The sequence below is a fragment of the Tympanuchus pallidicinctus genome, unplaced genomic scaffold (genome assembly GCF_026119805.1).
Source record: "Tympanuchus pallidicinctus isolate F22 unplaced genomic scaffold, pur_lepc_1.0 scaffold15, whole genome shotgun sequence".
Classification (NCBI taxonomy): Eukaryota; Metazoa; Chordata; class Aves; order Galliformes; family Phasianidae; genus Tympanuchus; species Tympanuchus pallidicinctus.
Window position 1 is genome coordinate 21594559 of NW_026294669.1, and position 18292 is coordinate 21612850.

The 18292-nt window shown below is 36.4% G+C and overlaps 1 protein-coding gene across 4 annotated transcripts in view; it reads right to left on the minus strand.

Moving 5' to 3' along the window:
* Positions 1-18292, minus strand: part of PDE11A (phosphodiesterase 11A) — a 126797-nt gene that overhangs the window by 54989 nt on the left and 53516 nt on the right. For all 4 annotated transcript variants that reach the window (XM_052675773.1, XM_052675772.1, XM_052675774.1 and 1 more), the window contains exons 4-10: positions 16670-16810; positions 14260-14324; positions 9544-9679; positions 8184-8259; positions 6687-6754; positions 6234-6326; positions 3099-3149 (exon numbers count right to left, since the gene is read on the minus strand). In XM_052675773.1, the coding sequence (XP_052531733.1) occupies positions 3099-3149; positions 6234-6326; positions 6687-6754; positions 8184-8259; positions 9544-9679; positions 14260-14324; positions 16670-16810 (630 nt within the window). The remainder of the gene's footprint in view (positions 1-3098; positions 3150-6233; positions 6327-6686; positions 6755-8183; positions 8260-9543; positions 9680-14259; positions 14325-16669; positions 16811-18292) is intronic.

Consider the following 18292-nt stretch of genomic DNA (forward strand, 5'->3'; position numbering starts at 1 on the left):
TCAGAAAACACAGGGCAAAAGACTGACTATCATGAATAAATGGATAGAGAGTGGGAAGACCACTATGCAGCTTTACAGATGCCAAACTTAGCTGAAAGCAGCAATATCTTTCAGTCTGCTGAAATCAATGGCAAACTTCCCTAGGGTCAGACCATCACCTACAGAAACTAAAGGCTTGCTCAGACTCTGAACCTAGATCTAGGAAGCAGTGTTTGCATCTGTCTTGAGGGCTAAGACCCCCTCTGATCGCTGAAAGGAGCTCACCAGATGATGAGTGTGCTCCTTCCATCCCACTCACCCTAGGTACTGGCAGCAGAACCCGCAGGCGTCCCCTCGAGGTCAGCAGAGCTGCACCACACTGCCTCCGAGCTGCACATCCGCTCTGTGCCTCCTGAGTATCGCCTGCCTGCTAGCGTCAGTGCTAACAAATCCCAAAAGCTTTAATGCAAATACTGAAAAGGACTGATGACATGAATTTTTAGAATAATGATTCACATAATTAAGTATTCTTCTGAGAAAAATACCTCCATTCACTAATGGAACATTTTCTACTCATACAAGCATTTTTGAACTCTGCTTTCAGATTTTTACAATTAAACCTACACTTTAGTAACATCAGAATTGGAATCCCTTCAAAAATGTGCAAATACAGTTTGGTATGAATTGATTCTGCCACTTTTGCTTTCAGATAGCTGTTGACACCTGATATGAAGCAATGCAATTGCATTTCATGGTCAGTTATCTTACCCTCATTTTTCATCATCCCAAACTTCTCCCTGTATTGTTCAGCTCCACAACCAATGGTATTCCACATATTTTCCCATTCAAACTGCTGAAGAAAGGTGCTTCTGAAAAGCCAGAAGTGATCTACAGACATTATTCTCATTTAGATGTTTCTATCAAGGGTGTTGCTCCTGTTCTGATTGAACAGGAACATCAGGTAAATCATAACAGACATTTTCACTGACATGTGCCAATAAATCAGTGAAAGGAACAGAGACACTTAAGCCCCAAACATTTCCAAAGGGAGGAATTGCTTACTAGCTAGTAAAGTCTGCAGGATGACCCTCAAATAACAAAGGGCTTACACAAAATATAACAATATCACAAACAATGATAAAGAACAGATTTCTAGGTAGGTAGGATGCCCCAGGAGACCTTGGCAGGAAGATCAGCTGCCAGAACTCTGCAAGAGGGAAGACAGGAGCAATTTTATCCCATAGATGGATGGCTCTCTCTGGGGATAAGCTCTTTGTTGAGAACCCATAAGGCAAGCTGGTCATCTCTCTCTCACTCTAAGATCATTGATGCAAGACACTACAAATGCTACCCAGCACTCATATTTTGGGGGAATAGAAAGCAAGACAAATAGATATAGGAGAGAAATATTCTTCTGAAAAAAAAGTCATCTTACTTTAAGCATTACTCTAGTATGGTCCTTATCTTCTTATCTCTATCATTTATTCAAAAATACAGCTACTGTGCTTTCTAATAAACACTTTTCACTTCTTTTATCTTACCATTTGCAGTTAAATGAATAGTTTTATGTCTTCAAGGTAAATAGATAATGACAACATATTCCTTATTTGGAAACTAACAAATCTATTAATGAGGACACCTCCTCACACTAACATCTAAGTTAGAAAAAAAAAAATTAACAGTGAGCCTTTATTTCAGCTACGTCTATCATAATGGAGAACTGCTGACAATCAAGAAGAGTCTCTGGAATTCAGCAAGCTATTTGCTGAATCTTGGCAAAAGCTATATTACATGCTGTTATTCTAAGGTAAATTAAATACCAAAAATACAATGAAACATTCATGGTCCTTCATCTTTTTCTCTCACTTGTTTCTTGCGCAGTGCTTGGTGTTCTGTAAGTCCAAGTACAACTTACTAAGCACGCTGAAATACTTTCTGATGGCAGTAGTGATCTTCAAGTAACTTGCTTCCAGTAATCTAAATTTCATCTAAGAAAGGTGTGGGCAACTGCACTAAAATGTACGATATTATATAAAGATCATTTTACCTTGTCACCAGCTACTGTTGCAGTATTAAGACGTAGCTTTCATTTGGGCTGTAAAAGACGATTAATGAACTATCAAGTGCTGCTTTTCACAGCCCAGGTAACTCACTAGTACCTGTTCTGCTAAGTCACTCACAGGTTTCATCATGGCTGCCTCCACAGTACAGAGAAGCTGTGGCTAGCAAGACAAGTTGTAAAGCAGCCATGAAGCACTGGTCAGACAGACACCAGGAAGTCACACCAGGAGATGTGATCATCTTTTGCAACAGCCCAGACCTTGCCACAGCCTCCAGATGTACATTGTGTACAGGAGGCTAACGCTGATATCCACCACAGGAGCTTCTCAGAGAGCACTGGTAAACTCTCTACATCATAGACTTAGACCTGCTGCAGACAAAGAAAGGCCACCAAGTTTCCTTAGGTTATCTTGAGCAGAAAAGGGCAAAGCACATCACAAAAACAGCTCTGGAGTGCCGACAGCATTGAAAGAGCAAGGACACAATTTCCCCTACCCTTTACTTCTTGGCAAGGCAGAATTTGGCATGAATGCATAATTATTGATTCCTAGCAACGCTAATTTCAGCATGCACTGCTTTACACTTTTGCCCAGGGCATTTCAAGAAGTTGGAAGAGGATTTCTTACCTTTATATCCATCCCTCTGAGACTATTCACAATCTTGATTGTGAATCCTCTACTTCATTAGTAAACACAAAAAAGCTTCCACACTACTAGCAAAGCCTGATGTTTTCCCCATTTTCTCTAGCTTCTTCCTTAGCTGTTACTGTGGTATGACTTCCCCGTGGGTGTTCTTGCTAAGGAGGCCACCAAACCCATACTGATGTGTAGTTCCAGCAGCCGAGGATGGCACCATGATATTTTGCTTCTGTGCACCTATCACTGCATCTCTTCATCACGTTTAAGATTTTATTTTCCACTTTCTCTGTCTGACAGCCTAACACATAATACATCCTGCTGATTATTATTTCTACTTTTTATATAAAATAAAACTTTAATCTGCATGCATTTTAATTCACTGTTATATTTTCAGAAATAATTAAAAGTTTAAATCCTTACCTTAAATTTATCAACTTCTGCCTTTGAACATGTTGCATGATAAGATAAAACCTGCCTCAGAAAAAAAGATAAAAAAACACTTTTGTAGAATCAACAAGAAATAATAGGGCTCTTTCCTGCAGTCTAGTCAATGACTTTAAAAACAAATTTAATTAATACGTATGCCTGATAATTCAGTTCTGAATATCAACATACAATTATTAATTGCAGGTTATCATGTGACATTTATATTTTGGGTCATTTTGTAATGAAGCATGGATAGTAAGTACTTTTATAAGTGCTCCTACATTGTTATCCTGCAGTTCTGCAATTAAAACAGAAAGAATTTAATGTAAAAATAACTGTAGATTTATAGACATTAAATAATGCCTTTTGCTACATAGTAGAGCTTTAATGCCTCTGCTAATGGCACATCATTGCATGCAAATTAGCACCTCTATGACATTACTCTTACTCCTGACATTCTTTTCATTTCTGTTGTGTAGAAGAAAGCATCAAATATAATGCATTAAGTACTGTGTATCTAGTGTAACAACCTATAAGTATGCATACATGGCATACGTTATATACTTATATGAAGATACTGGCATTGAACAATCAACTCCACAGGGCACAAAAGCCATCCTGTGCTGCATGGTAGGAAGCAATAGTCCACAGGAGAGCCTGGAAAGCCAGAGTACTTCTACCAAGAATCTCCTCACCCCACAGCAACAACTAGTCTGCTCATGTACTTAAGCTATGATATAGACTCCTAATTTTAAAATTGCTTTCATATACGAATGTTCCTGCTACTCATACAAATAACCAAACACTCTTACAAATGCCCTTGGCTTGCAATACCTTGTGGCAATAAACCCAAAAAGTATTTACTCATGTTAGTTTTAAAGGCGTTGACTTCTACAGTAACAGGAAATCCCTGTACTACGAAAGATTAAATTACAAATGCCAATGTACTTGTTCTGTCCCATGTTTTACTTTCCATAACTATAATCTATCCTTCCTCAGAAAGTATCTATGTCCTGCCCTAGCGCAGTTTCTCTCGGAAATCTATAAAATTAGGAAAAACAGGTCTTCTGCTTATGACAGATTACACTTAATACAAAAAAGCCTCTCCTTTATCTGCATTCATATCCCTGTAGATTTTTACTGTCCTCTCTAATATTTATTATTCTTTTTTTTTCAATCATACACAATTTTTGAATCCTTAAAGTCAACCTTTCCCCAGCATTTATTTACTTCTTGGTTTTCTATTTATTAGTTAGTCTTACAAGAATTGTATGTCTGCACTTGGGTAAGAATATTTAAATAATATAAATCAAATTGATTGTTTATGATAACAATGTCATCATGAAATATCACTCATCGTCACCCTAGCTAAATGCATACGTATTAATAAAGTATTCTCTTACTGAGAAATTAATTCACAGTCCTTCAACATATACTTTTCTTTTGTACAGTATTTTTCTGCTATATCTTATGAGTTGTCATTCATTTACAGAGGGAATTACTCTGTCATGAGGCATATTGGCCATTTATCAAATCTATTATGTATATTCAAGTTATACGACTATGGGTCCTTTTTAGATCTGAGAAAGAAGTTGTATTATAAAGCAAGAAATTCAAAATTTCAGTAGTAAATCAATTTCTGTGTTTTATATCTATATATTTAAGTGTGATGCCTGCAACTGCTTTTTTCTTGCTAGGAAGAGTATTCAATCTAAGTTGTTATATTGCACAAATTACTGCAGTTGTGAGAATTTGTAGTAATTAATGACTGTGACATGTAAAGAAGGAATCTTTGCAGCAGGCCAGAGCAGCAAAGGTTTCCACTTTCCCTCCAAAAGGGACACATAAATAAGAATAATCAAAATGCTACTAATGCTTAGAATGTTTTCTAAAAGACTTAACGTGTTTACATGCTTTATAGGGTTGATTCCTGATACATAAGACAAATATCTTCAATATCTTCAGGAAAGGAGGAAAAAAAAAATGCTATCTTCTTAGCTATCCAGTTTGGTTTGCATTTTGTTTTAAGTCAGAGAAATTCCTGTCATTCAGAATAAAGCTGGTGTTTTGGTTCTTATCACAACGGTGAGCACAGTGGAAATTTGAAGGAGCTCCACAGTTACAAGCATGCTCACATCAGGGATGTCTAGATAATTTTATTGTTACAAGATTTGAAATTTATTATAATACTAAAATCATACAAATCTACTCTTTTCATTGAAGGAATCTTATAAAAATTGAGTCTAGCATAATGCTTCAAAAAGAAATTAAATTTCGTTCAAACTTTGCTCAGTTGTTGATTCAGATAGGAATAATGTAAATCTCTAAAGCTATTCTCAAAGTTCAAAGCTTTATCCTTGTGATTTTTTCCCCACTATCTTATGTTTAGAATTTCTAGAATATAATATAGAACTTCATTGTTGAATCCGCTTATAGAAGCTATTGTTTTTTGAAAGTTCTGCATTCTAGAGTCTGTTTTACTGGAGCAGATAAGTTTTGCTCTTCTTGAATGGGGGAAAAACGCAGGAAAAGAAATTCTTTCCAAGTTAGTGGAGGAAGACAGACATCAGTTTTTTATCCATTTAACTGCTCTGAATGTTGTGTAGACAGGCATTGTGCTGGAAGACCATTGTGCGTTTGCTCTGATACACAATAGCAGAGTTTCTACTGATCACTTTTTTCCTGTTCACACTACTTCTCATTCACAACACTAGAAAAGAAAGACAACAGGCTATGTAAAAACAGCAAGTTTTAACAAATGTCAGTTAATGATGGAGAAGACAAAGACTCATTCCAGCACCTGTATCTGCAATGAACTAGCTTGGCATCACTGTCCCCTCTTAAAGCAAAAACAAACAACAAATCACAACCCCCCCCCCCAAAAAAACCATAACAACTAAAGAACAATCAGGGACATCAGATGGGATTTCAAAATTATGTAAAGCTGTGCATGAGCTCCACAGCTAAGTGTATTCTGAAGTTTCCCTTCAGGACTTCTGTAAAACACTGCTCTAAGGTGCAGAAAAGTAGATTAAAAAATGATGCTAAGTACAATAAATTCAGGAGCAGTAGCTTTCTGTACTTGTAACTTATGAATCACAAAGAAGTTTCATTAAGAAGTACACATACATCAAGAGCCACAGACTGTTTTGCCCAGGATTTCTTCACTTGGTCATACATAATCGTGTTGTTGATGCCCAGACCACAGAAAATAACAAAGGCCTAAAATGAGAGAAAGGTGGGAGGAAGAAGAGAGAAAAGAAAATCAATGATCATTTTGTTATAATATAAACATAAAGATGAATGCTGGGTCAGCAACTGAAAAGAAATCACTAAAAGTTTTAGGAATGTTTATATAAGTTACCTTGAGAATGAATGTAAGTCACTGGCCTTAATTAGATGAGAATGATCAGATGCAAGAGCTATTTCAGACAGGATGCAGCCTGAGTAGATAACATATGAGTAGCCTGAGTAGATAACATATCATTCCCACCTCCCTTAAGTAGGCTGAATGAGCATTACCCAGAAATATCAAATCCTGCTGAAAAAGCGTGTTTCTGCTACAAGATTGAAGTCTCTTACCTCAAACAGTCGCTGGTCAGCATCATCAAAGGGCTTCCCATCGAGTCTGTTCAACACTTGAGCTACCCCTTTAGAAAGAGTTAATATAAATTATAATCTTTATTCACCAAATTAATAATGCAGAACACTTTATTCAATAGTAACATTTAAAATATATTTGTAAAACTGGAAAGCAAAATTGCAAATATTTATCAAGAAAAACAATAAGCAGACATCAATATGTGGAGGTCTGTCTGTTTTGATACCAGGACTGCTTAGTTCTTTCAGCTGTTAGTCTTTGTTCTGTAAGTACAACATTTGGGAGCCAAACAAAATGACTCCCAGTGCTTTTCAGAAAAGGTTCAACATCCCTTTCAGAAAAGATTTCACAAACAGAGTAAAGTTAGTTGTCCTAGCAATTTGAAGTTACATAATTGACCAACACTGACCTTCATTCCTAAGTATCAGCTAATTTAACAACATCTGGGCATGTAAGACCCGTTTTTTTGTCCTTCTCATGACTGGTCCACAGATGTATTGAACAATGAAAAAAATAGTTTCCTTAAACCACCTGGAAGCACTCCAAGTCTTGGCTCTAGCTGAACAGAGTTCTACTGCAACAAACCATTTCTACTTCATTTAGCTAAGCTTACCCTTAGTCAAACAATACGAACTATCAGCTTCTGAGCATTGAGTTTCTCTTCTACTTTTCTCAGGTAATATGCAATTCACAACAAAGAAGGAGCCGTATATATAAAAGGCTCACTTCCCACAACATCTCTACTGATTAGGCTCAAAGATTCCGCATGGCACTGAGTACCTTCAAAGCAATCCTGATTCCAGCTCTCACCAACTGCCACAGCATACAGGGATGCAAATATTACAAGTCTAAACTGATTCAGCTTTGACTTGAAATCTTCTGGGGAAAGCTGAGGAGGAAACCGGTACTAATTTATAAATATTATTTCTTTTTTTCAGCCAAAAGCCAGTAAGAATGCAGGTGTATCATTGTTGGGAAGCATCCTATCAAACAGACAATAAAACCCTGTCACATCCTAATCCAGCACACACTGCTGCCTCAGGCAACCCTGACAGCTGCCTCAGTCTCTCCGGTAAGTCATCCCTAGCTGTGCGTTTCATCGTTAAAGAGGGAAACTGTCTGGCAGGGCTGCAGAAACAGTTACATGAGTTATACGCAAAAGGTCAGACCCACAAAAAAAACTATCAAAGCACAACAAACTTTTTTCACTAATAGTGTTAGCATTTCAGTTTTCATCGTGTTTGTTTTCAAATTTCAATACCATGTATAACTTAACAATGACACAATGGGAAAGCTGAAAAAGTCCATACAGTATCCAAGTCAAAACATCCCTTCTTGGATACTTAGCATGCATCCTAGGTACCGTAACTTCTTAACAATATTCAGCTGGGAAAAAGAAGAAAAGGAACACAGAATTAAAAAGACAGAATTCAATTTACATTAGCACAAAATTGGTGTGGCTATGAGGAAGTTCTTACCAATTATTTGGTGGTTGCTATTCCATATAGGAACACAGAGAACAGACCTTATGTGAAAGCCAGAAATCTGGTCAGCCTAAAATATAGAAATGAGAGCTTCCATTATGCTCCTCTTTTACTATACTTGACTATCCAGAGAAATAATCCATTGCAACAGTTAAATTTAAGAATAAAATGTTCACATGAACCCACCAACAGAAAAATAATAGCTGCCCCTTATATCAAAAGATTTTTTTCTATATATAAATTGGGCAGCACTTCAAATGGACTAACTGTAAACCAAATACAAGACAAATGAATTATTCAGGACATAACATACTGGAAGTACAACTGCAAACATAGCAAGGATTGGCATGCTTTATTTCAGCATATCTCTTTGGCAAGGAATAGACCCCAGGCATTAATTGTATTTCTAAAAATTCTGAATAAATTAGCATTAACATAGGTTTTTTTTGACCATTTTTACAGCTGACTCCTTTTAGTTTTCTTCTTTTTTGACAAAGTCTTCTGATGAGGGCACTACTATCTATAGTGACATACGTAATGAAACCGAAGCCAAGGAAACTCTTGCATGAAATACTTCCAAGCACATTTACTGTAGTGTTATGATTTGGTAAGCTTGCTGACCAAGACTATCCACTGATTCACGTGCAGCCAAACTGCTGGCCACGTCCCCCATAGCAATAAGGTTCCACTGGACAGAATGCAGTGAAGACTTCATCTTTCCCTATGCCTTTAACATTTATTCAGGTTCTATACGTATATATATATGTACATGCATTTTTATCTTTCTAGCTGTGACTGGAACTAATACCTTAGGATTCATACAAAACATCTACTAGGAGCTTTATTCATCTCGGAGAAATAACTAGTCCAACACGTACATTTGTTTTGTGCAAAATACCAGATTAAGAGGGTAGTTGGCCAAGTAAGACCACAGACAACATTTGTCTCTTTAGATGTTGGTTGTCTACACTCCATGTGCACAATCTGAGTCATTCTGACAGCTAGCAATGACATTGCTAACATCAACAGCAGAATTTTCAGCAACGAAAATCAATTTGTGTAAATCTCAAAGTACTTGATAGTGGAAAGTATTGCTTAAATATTAACTAAAAAAGAATCACCAAGAGGCCAGTAACTGCCTGTAGTCATAAGCTAATTCAGTGACGTGTTAGCTATACAAAGTCACATCAATAGCATCAGGCCTGAACAAGGACATATTGGAAAGAAAATAATTCAAAACTGATACACTCAATTTTACTTGTAACTGTAATTTTACCTTGTAACTGTAAAACTGCATTGTATTAGTTTCAATGCCAAAAATACAACGTTACATTCACATTTCTAAAAATCTTACTTCAGCATCAAAGCGAGGATCCTGATAGGCATCACTGATATTCACCGGGAGACCCGTGGAAGCTACAAGTTCAGCAATGCTGTTATTTATTAGCCAGTCAGAGTAAGATGGTGATTTCTCCACACCTTCTTTGAAACTATCAAAAGATATAGCAAGAGAAGGAAAGAATACATTCAACATTGCTTCAAAGTCCAGCACGTTTTACAGGCATTCTCACAGGAACTGCAGAACTGTTCACAGTTACTAATGGTTATTAAGCATTATCTTTGGAGCAGTAATTTGGTATTTATTGAAAGAGGATATAAAAGAAATTCTTCTTTATGCAACTCCTTTGATTGAAAATATCATTGATCTCCCACGATACTTACGCATTTAATAATGAAATCCACTGACACATGAATCAATAACAGGATCATGTTCACATCTCTGTGGGAGATAAGCCTGAAACCAGTACTAAAAATTTTCTGTAAAGCTACCTGAAAGCACAGAATTTCAGATTTTTGTGGAATGTTTTTTCATCTGCAGTGCTAGATCAGAGTGGCAATAGAAGGGATTGTGAAATGAGTCTTGAAATCAATACTGTGTATTACAGCAGGTGGATCCTGCTAGGTATATAATACGTGAATATTTCCTACTTGACTGACCTGCCACAACTACTAAAGGACTACAGAGCATAAGATACAAGAACTGTGAGCTCAATACACCAGCATCACCTCAGCTTGTGCTGAAAACTCAATGTCCACATAGACCTTGAAAATCCTCACCCATTCCCCTGTCTACTCAGCAGGAAAATGCTCACTGACTTATTGCAAACAGGTTTTTATGATTGGCAAGCAGAAGCTATTTGTGTGAACACCTGTATGCATACTATCTTAGCTTTGAGAATAAAACTGGTCAACACCTGAGACATTACCTAGGAGAAAGTGATTGAACAGCTGTGGAGAAGACCACAATGGCTTGAAACTTCAAAATAATGGATAAGATGAAGACAAATGCACACTAACATGCTCAGAAGACTCAATCAAAATGAAAGGATTGATTTTTGTCGGCCACATTAATTTTCTGAAAGCTAATTTAACTAAAGTCATTCCTTTGAAAGAAAACTCAATATTCCTAAAAGGCTATAAATAAAGATAATAATAATGATTTACACAAAGAAATCCAAGTGTATCAGCTTTAATTTGGGATAAGAATTTTGAGTGACTGTAATAAATGTTGCACATGCACTTTGACAGGGGCCTTCACTGAAAGAAATTATTTTTGAGCTAGGTAAGAAAATATATCTTTATGATGTAAGATTTATTTGAGGACATCAATATACTTGAGAAGTGGAGGAAAAAGATCTTTCAGGATAAGAATCTAATTTCAAATGCACAGATCCCCACTTCATATCTTAAAAATCTGGATACTTTCATTATAATCTAAGACACTTTAAATCGGGTTTAGAGTATAACTGTTCAGCATTTTAAACTGTAAATGATATCAAGTCAGGAAGAAGTATTAGCAGTATGTTCTGCATCATTCCCAATCTTTGCAAGTGCTTTACAACCACACTCTGAAGAGATGCACTTGACTTTCACCAGAGGAATTATCAGTGTTAAATTCTGATGTGAATCTCAGCCAGCTGGCTCCCTCTCTATTCTCAGCAGCTCAGAACAATCAGAATTGCCTCTAAAAATCACAAGCAACAATATACCATGGAAAGCTGTGAGCTGGACTGCTGGACTAATGCAGGCAGCTGCATGCCACTGCCTCCTGTTTTGCCTACACACAGGCAGAAGCATCATGTGCCAGACAGGAAAGAATGCTTTGCTTTAAGAGCACTGAGTGGTGCTGCAGGCTCCCTTCACACAATTGAGTTCTTGTGATCTTCCTGAAAGCGACATTCTCTCACAGGGGCAGCCAGAAGCACAGCTACCTGTAATTCACTCTAAATTAACGTAAACCCTTCCAACTCCTAGGACTAGAAGAGCAGGAATATGGCTTAAAAAACATAAAAAACACTGCAGGGAATGAGGCGATGCAGGAGTCAGCATCACTCCTAGGGATGGCAGCAGTGAAACAGCAATAGCACAGATTTCTGCACTTTCTCTATGCCTGCCTAACTGGGAAGGAGCACAGATATTTTCTGTGCAGCTCATACAAGCCAAGGTTGTTCACCTTCTCACCGCCTCTGGTATTCAAGTTATTGAATAGGAATCTCAGCTACATCATCCACTAAGATGCCTTCTGTGCAGGAAAGACATGGCTCACAGCACCTGCCCCCCGCTCACCTCTGCCCAGAATACATCCAAAGTGAACTCAAGGCTTCAAAGATTCAAGTAGCTTTCTTTCAAAGAGAGAAAAACTTGAAAACCTGTACTTCAAGAATAAAGTGATTGTCATAAAGGACTGTATCTTATGAATCAGAACTGAACTTGATCCTGGCACGTGCTGGAATCTGTCAAACAGATAAATTCAAGTGTGGTCTCACAAGGTATTTCTTCATAACCAACAGCAAAGAAAAAAAGACGTGAATATTCATTATAATGTTCAAGGACTAAGCTGGTAAACTTTCACCATGCAGAAATGAAAAAGGCAAAAGATAAGCTAATTTATTCTAAAACCAAAGGAGGAAAAGTTAGAACCAAAACACTATGCTGTCCTTGGAGTTTCTCCCTCCTTCAAATTAAAACTTACAGGCTGAGAATGGTTTCAGTTATAACCTCTTTATATTTCCACTAAATTTTCAAAATAGTAATATTTATCTCCATTGGAGTCATGATGAAGAAACTCATCTTGCCATTTCTTTTCCTACATGACACTGCATTAGTTAGGTCCATAGAATGTGAAATGAAAAGGGCAAAACTCACTAGAAGAAATGCTCAAATGCCAAGGGCTCCTGGCATTGTTCTGTATCCTAAATAACCTTTATTTTTCCACTATAGTGCCAACAACTCAAGCTGTGCCTGTGCTAGATCCAAATGCAACATCATATCTGCCAGTCTCAACTTAATCTTTGTAAAACCAGTTTCTCCCCCCACTGGATGGAAAAATGAAGGAAAAGCAGTCTTTACATTAAAATGCACAGAAATAGACCTTTATAAATCTTACTAATAGTTGGCATGTGTTTATTCATCTCTCTAACTAAAAGTTGAGCCAATCGACTAGAAGCAGTGCAGGCTACTACAAATTGCTTTTTGGTAACATGCTAACATAACTATGGTAACAAGAAACAAGGCAGCTTGGTTATTTTCACACCAGTCTACACTGTCTTGACTAAGCTGGCTACTGATCAAGCATGACAAAAACAGGAATAACAACCACATCTCTTGATTCACTCCTCTGACCCCTAACAAAAGGAAGGTATGGTCACCCATTTAATTGACCTAGGAAAGAGCAGGTGCTACCCTGATTCTCTTTCTGAAAGGGACTAAATTACAGGTCCCAGATGGATAAACAGATTATTTATTCATGTTTAACCTGTAAAGTGATTTTTTTTATTTTTTTATTTAATTTTTTTTTTTATCACTTGCTTCCCTTTCCTATTTTGTCTCAAGAATCCATCTCTTCAGTGGTTGGTAGAGTACAAGAGATCTAGTTTCTATCTGTCTTTCTGTGGACCTGGACTCTGCTGTCAGCTAGTAAATTTAGTAATTCTGTGACAACAACCTACGAAAAACCTTAAGAATTAGGAGCTGTCATAATTTGGAGGACAATATGCACATTAACCTTAATGGAGTGGCAATTTCTTACCACACTGGAAGTAGATAAGAAAAGCACTAAAGGCAGGAAATTATCCATAAATATATTTCAAAGCTGTTTGAAAAAAATGTGTGTGGCAAAGCACAAAGTCATCTTCAAGCCTGCTATGTATTGCAAGATGGAGAGAAGGCTTACACCATTATGGCAACAATTCCACATGGAAAATTATAATCTAGAATTAGAATCATTTTATTTTGCATTCAATATACATGAGTTAATCATTGATTTAGGGTCTTAAAATACGGGAGAAGCCTTCTCACAATATCCCTGAAACTTCATCCATTTATTTGATATTTAGGACCTTTTATGTGAACTTCTGTGTTACCAGTTATACTATCTTGTAAGCATTAGTACAATAATCCCACAAACAGATATCTTACTACTTACAGCTAGCCCTTTGTCAATGTTTAAAAACAGATCCTATTAAGCAAAACATACATTTGTTTTGACTGGACTCCCACACCAGAATTACTCACAGGAATGCAATTTTTAGCATATGCATGTTCTGTGAGGTTTTTAGGTTTTACAGCTTCACAAGAACAGAAATCAAATCTTACTGGAAACCTTTCTATGCAACTGTAAGGAAGCATTTTGTAAAAGATCAGCAAACAATTTAAAAAAAATTGTAATTTTTTACTTCAGCACTTACCATGCAAAACAACATTTGTGTATTTTCCACAAGTTCAATAACAAAAATCATCATTAGTTTCCTGGCTTCTCTTTTGAGATATTGATATAATGTTATATCAGTGTGTGTAGCAATATTAACATTTATTGTTAATATTGTTTTTCATTTTTTCATTCAGTTTTTCATTTGAAGCAAAAAGGAATCTTGTTCGAGTAAAAACAGTAGGCTGACACTCTTAAAGTAAATCTATCTAAAGATTCGTAACAAAATAAAACCAAGATCAAACAAATTTTAAACTGAAAAATATAAAGCAATCTATTACCATAGAAGACATAAGCACCAACCTGTTTTCAGTATCAGCACTGCATTTTGGAGATAGCAGCTCAAAGGATTTTGTAAATTTCACTACCTGTCACATAAGCAAAAGGAATTTAAAATTGTTGTTAAAATTACAAGTACATAAGTAAACACTAATGTAAAGTTACTGTATTTAAACCATATATTTCTCCAATGAACCTACAACAAAGAATTAAATCTGTATTTCCTCGGTGAAGAATTAATGTAAAAATGAACTACACACCATTCATAAAACAAACAATACCAAATCAAATGATAGCTTAATGAATTATGAAGAACAGAAATCATTTTTGCAACAGTATGCTTCCCTTCAGAGCTCTTTTGAACATGAACTACAGAGCTTTACCTAAATCTATTTTTATTTTTTTTTTCCCCCTCCTTGGGGGAGGCTGGGGGGGGGAGTAAACAGAAATATGCTTTTGCAGTAATTGCAATCTCTTTTCCTTGAACTTTTGTGTCAACAGTACACAAACAAAGCCTTTTAAGAGTAGCTGATGGAACACAGAACATAGATAATGGTTTTAGATGCTAAGGAACATTCACCTTCCATTTCAGTTCTGAATTGTAAATGTTTTTCATGCTGCATATGGATGATATTTTAGACATGGCTTAGCATTAAGTTAGTCTATGGAGATCCATTTTGATATAAAGGTTAACCCTTTGAAATAGGGAAAATAATTGCTTTGTCACTTTATTAAAATATATATGAATATATATATTATATACATATATATATACATATATACATATATATATATATATGAATATATTTTGATAATATATATAAATATATAAATATAAATGAGCATTAAGGTGCTGTTCTCCATTGCAAATTAACCTAAGTTTTATGATTATTTAAAAAAACAGAAGGGTCTGTTGTTCTTTGGCTTATCTGAATACCTCAGCTGTCTGCATCTCAGGATTTGGTCTAGATGAATGCGTAGACTGTGTGTAGTTTGGAAAAAAAAAACACCTCCATGTTAAGTGGTAGAAGAAGTACTAAGAACAGAAAAAAAATGAAATGCCATCCACCGTCTGCTACAAACACAACATACTACTGCTCTACAAAAAATAAAAACGATATACTAGCAAACAGAAATGTAGTAGAACTACATCATGTAATTGAAAAAGAAATGTGGGGGGAGGTTAGTGTAAGAAAGACTAGAAACATTAAAATTACATAGCAGAACATACATGAAATCCAAAGCTCTGTCGTGCTTTCATGAATGCTTGTGTAACTTAGGGCACACTCCATGGAAAGTACTTAATTATTATTAGTTTAAATGAAATGAGAATCATAGCTTTCCTCCGGGAAATAAATAGTTTTTCTGCCATATACACAATCTTGTGATTCTTTGATAATCATTTAGATTCTCACTGATGCACAGCAAATCAATTACAGAGTCAGTGAATCTGAAGAAACGTGGATAGAAAAGAATGCTTCAACTAGTGCTTTAATCATCAGTAGGAACAAAGGCAGATTGTGCTCAAAACCCTGAATGGAGACACTAATTTAAAGGTAGCCACTTACTTTACTCCTGATTACAACAATCATTACAATGTTTACATTCCTAGAAGAGGCTCTCATACCCTATGAATGGCAGTATTTAAAGCATCCTGGCAAAGGTTCATGCCAAAATGAAATCCAACTTTGGACAGATAGCTTCATATGGCTTATCTCTACCTGCTCAACTTAAGAGCTCTGCAATGAAGTAATTATTCCCTGATCAAATTGACAGAGCTATTGGAAAAAACAAGAATACTTCAGTAACGTTGAAAGTAATGTTTTCACTTCGCCTGCTCAATGCAAATGCTTCCTTCTACCACAAGAACAAGTACAGTTCTAAAACTGCTTGCAGGTGCCACCTGTTTGATAAGGTATTAGCCTGAAAACAACAAAAAGGTCTTAAGTTCCAGGTAAACGTGAACACAGCCACAGGCAGGATTTTTCCTTCCTCTGAGTGGCTATGGCATGAAAGAAAGAAGCCAAGCAAATAAATAATTGAGAACAAATCAGGTCCCTATTTTTTACCAATCAAATCGAAGAAGCGCTTGCTTCCTAGCTGCTCTGCAGTAAGCACTAATTCCATCACAAATACAAATGCAAAAGACAGCTAAACTGCTGGGTCACAACACTGATAGATTCTTCAGTAACTTACAGGCCTCATATTAAATGCCTTTAATGAACAGAAGGAATCAAAACTACATTTCGGTTTCCCTTCAAACAGGTACTGGATAAAGGTACCTGTATGCAACTTGCATTGAATAATTATATGCTGAAAGAATTCTTGCTATCCAATGCTTACATTCAATATGAAACAGCTTCTCCACAGTACAAAAAAAGCTGCTACACAACTCATATATTAACCCTTCAACAAGAGGTACAGGTATACTTACAGGGGATTCAATATCTTCCAGAAGTAATACTGAACACCGTTCACACTTGAGTAGAGTCTGGGCCCGATGCATTATTTTCTTGACAATCTTCTCTAAGTCAGTCTGTTCTTCAAAGAGGTCGTTCACTACTTCCAGTAAAGCCTGTATACAAGGATACAGAACTCTTATACTGGTTACAGAATACACGAATATATGGAGCATTGCAAGGAGTCAATCTCTGCAGTCTTGATTTTAGTATGAGTGGTAACTGAAATCTTCATTCACAAAGTTCTTAATGATTATGGCAACAGTCAGTGGTGTGTGGTCCGAGGAGCATCTAGAAAAATAAATAAGTACACATCTCTATACTCAAAACTGACCACAGTTCAACTCCTAGCAATAAAAATAGAATCTTACGAACTGTTTCATTTTGGTCCAAAAATGAAACAATGGGTGGAATGCAACCCCCCAGGTATGCAGTATGGATTGAGTTACTTGATTTGATACAGTGAATTTGCTAGTGCATTTATTTCCAACTTCATGTTCAAAGTTTGAGAAAAAAGATTATATTAATATTTTTATATTCCAACAGAGCTCTGATCCCATTTTTACCACTAACAATTTATCTGTAAAATACAATGACCTAAAATGAAGAGCTCCCCTTCTCATTTCATAACCTACAAAAACAATGGGTCACGTTCTTTCCTACAAGTTCAAAAAAGGTCCAAAGCTCTTTCCTTTATTCTGGCTAATGGCACTGAAACTGAAAACCTGCCCATTTAGGTAAGCATAAAAGCATTAGTGGCCTTAGCTATCCCAATGCATTGGTCATCAAAATGTTGATCACAGTTGCTAAAGTTGCCACTACTCATGTCCTCATTGATGGGGAGGCCAAAATATGGGTTTAACTATCACATTTTAATTGCCAACTATTTTCAATCATCAGCCAAAGCTGAAGACCATCAACAGGTCGGAAACATAAGTACAGATTACCATATACCTGTAAAATGGCAACAAGTATTTGTTATGCTTTCCATGGCTGAAGCACTAAGAAAAAATAGCTGCATCTCCAACTGTATTTCCTAATGCATCCACTCACCAGAATTTACTATTTTCTGATGACAAATGTGAACATCCAAAATATTCTTCTGCAGAAAGAATGTCTCTCAAAAGATTAAATGTTGCTTCCTCATTGTGTCCAGAACACTGGGAATCTGTAGCAAATTTTATATCTCTAAGCGCTCAAAAAATTTTGTTTCAACATCAAACAAAGAAAAACCATCACCACCACAAACAGTAGCAGAAAAGCATTTTTTTCCAAGCCTCCTCCACACCTCCACACCCAAAATATAGAAGCCATTAGTTGGAGCTGGACAAAAGACAAGCTCAAATATCTAACAATACTTAACATCTACACATTATTAGAATGGGCTATTAGTTTTCAGCTGAGTGGGAATCACTAGCCTCCATACATGAAAAGCACTAAAATCCAAGCAATGAAAATGTTAGTGCTCGATACAAGGACCAACCCCACTGTAGTTTCCCCAGCTTTGTGAAGTAAGATTTGTTAGGCACTACAGATGGCATTTCAACTGAAAATTCAGTGTGAAAAATCAGGAAAAAACTTCCCGAATCACAATTTCA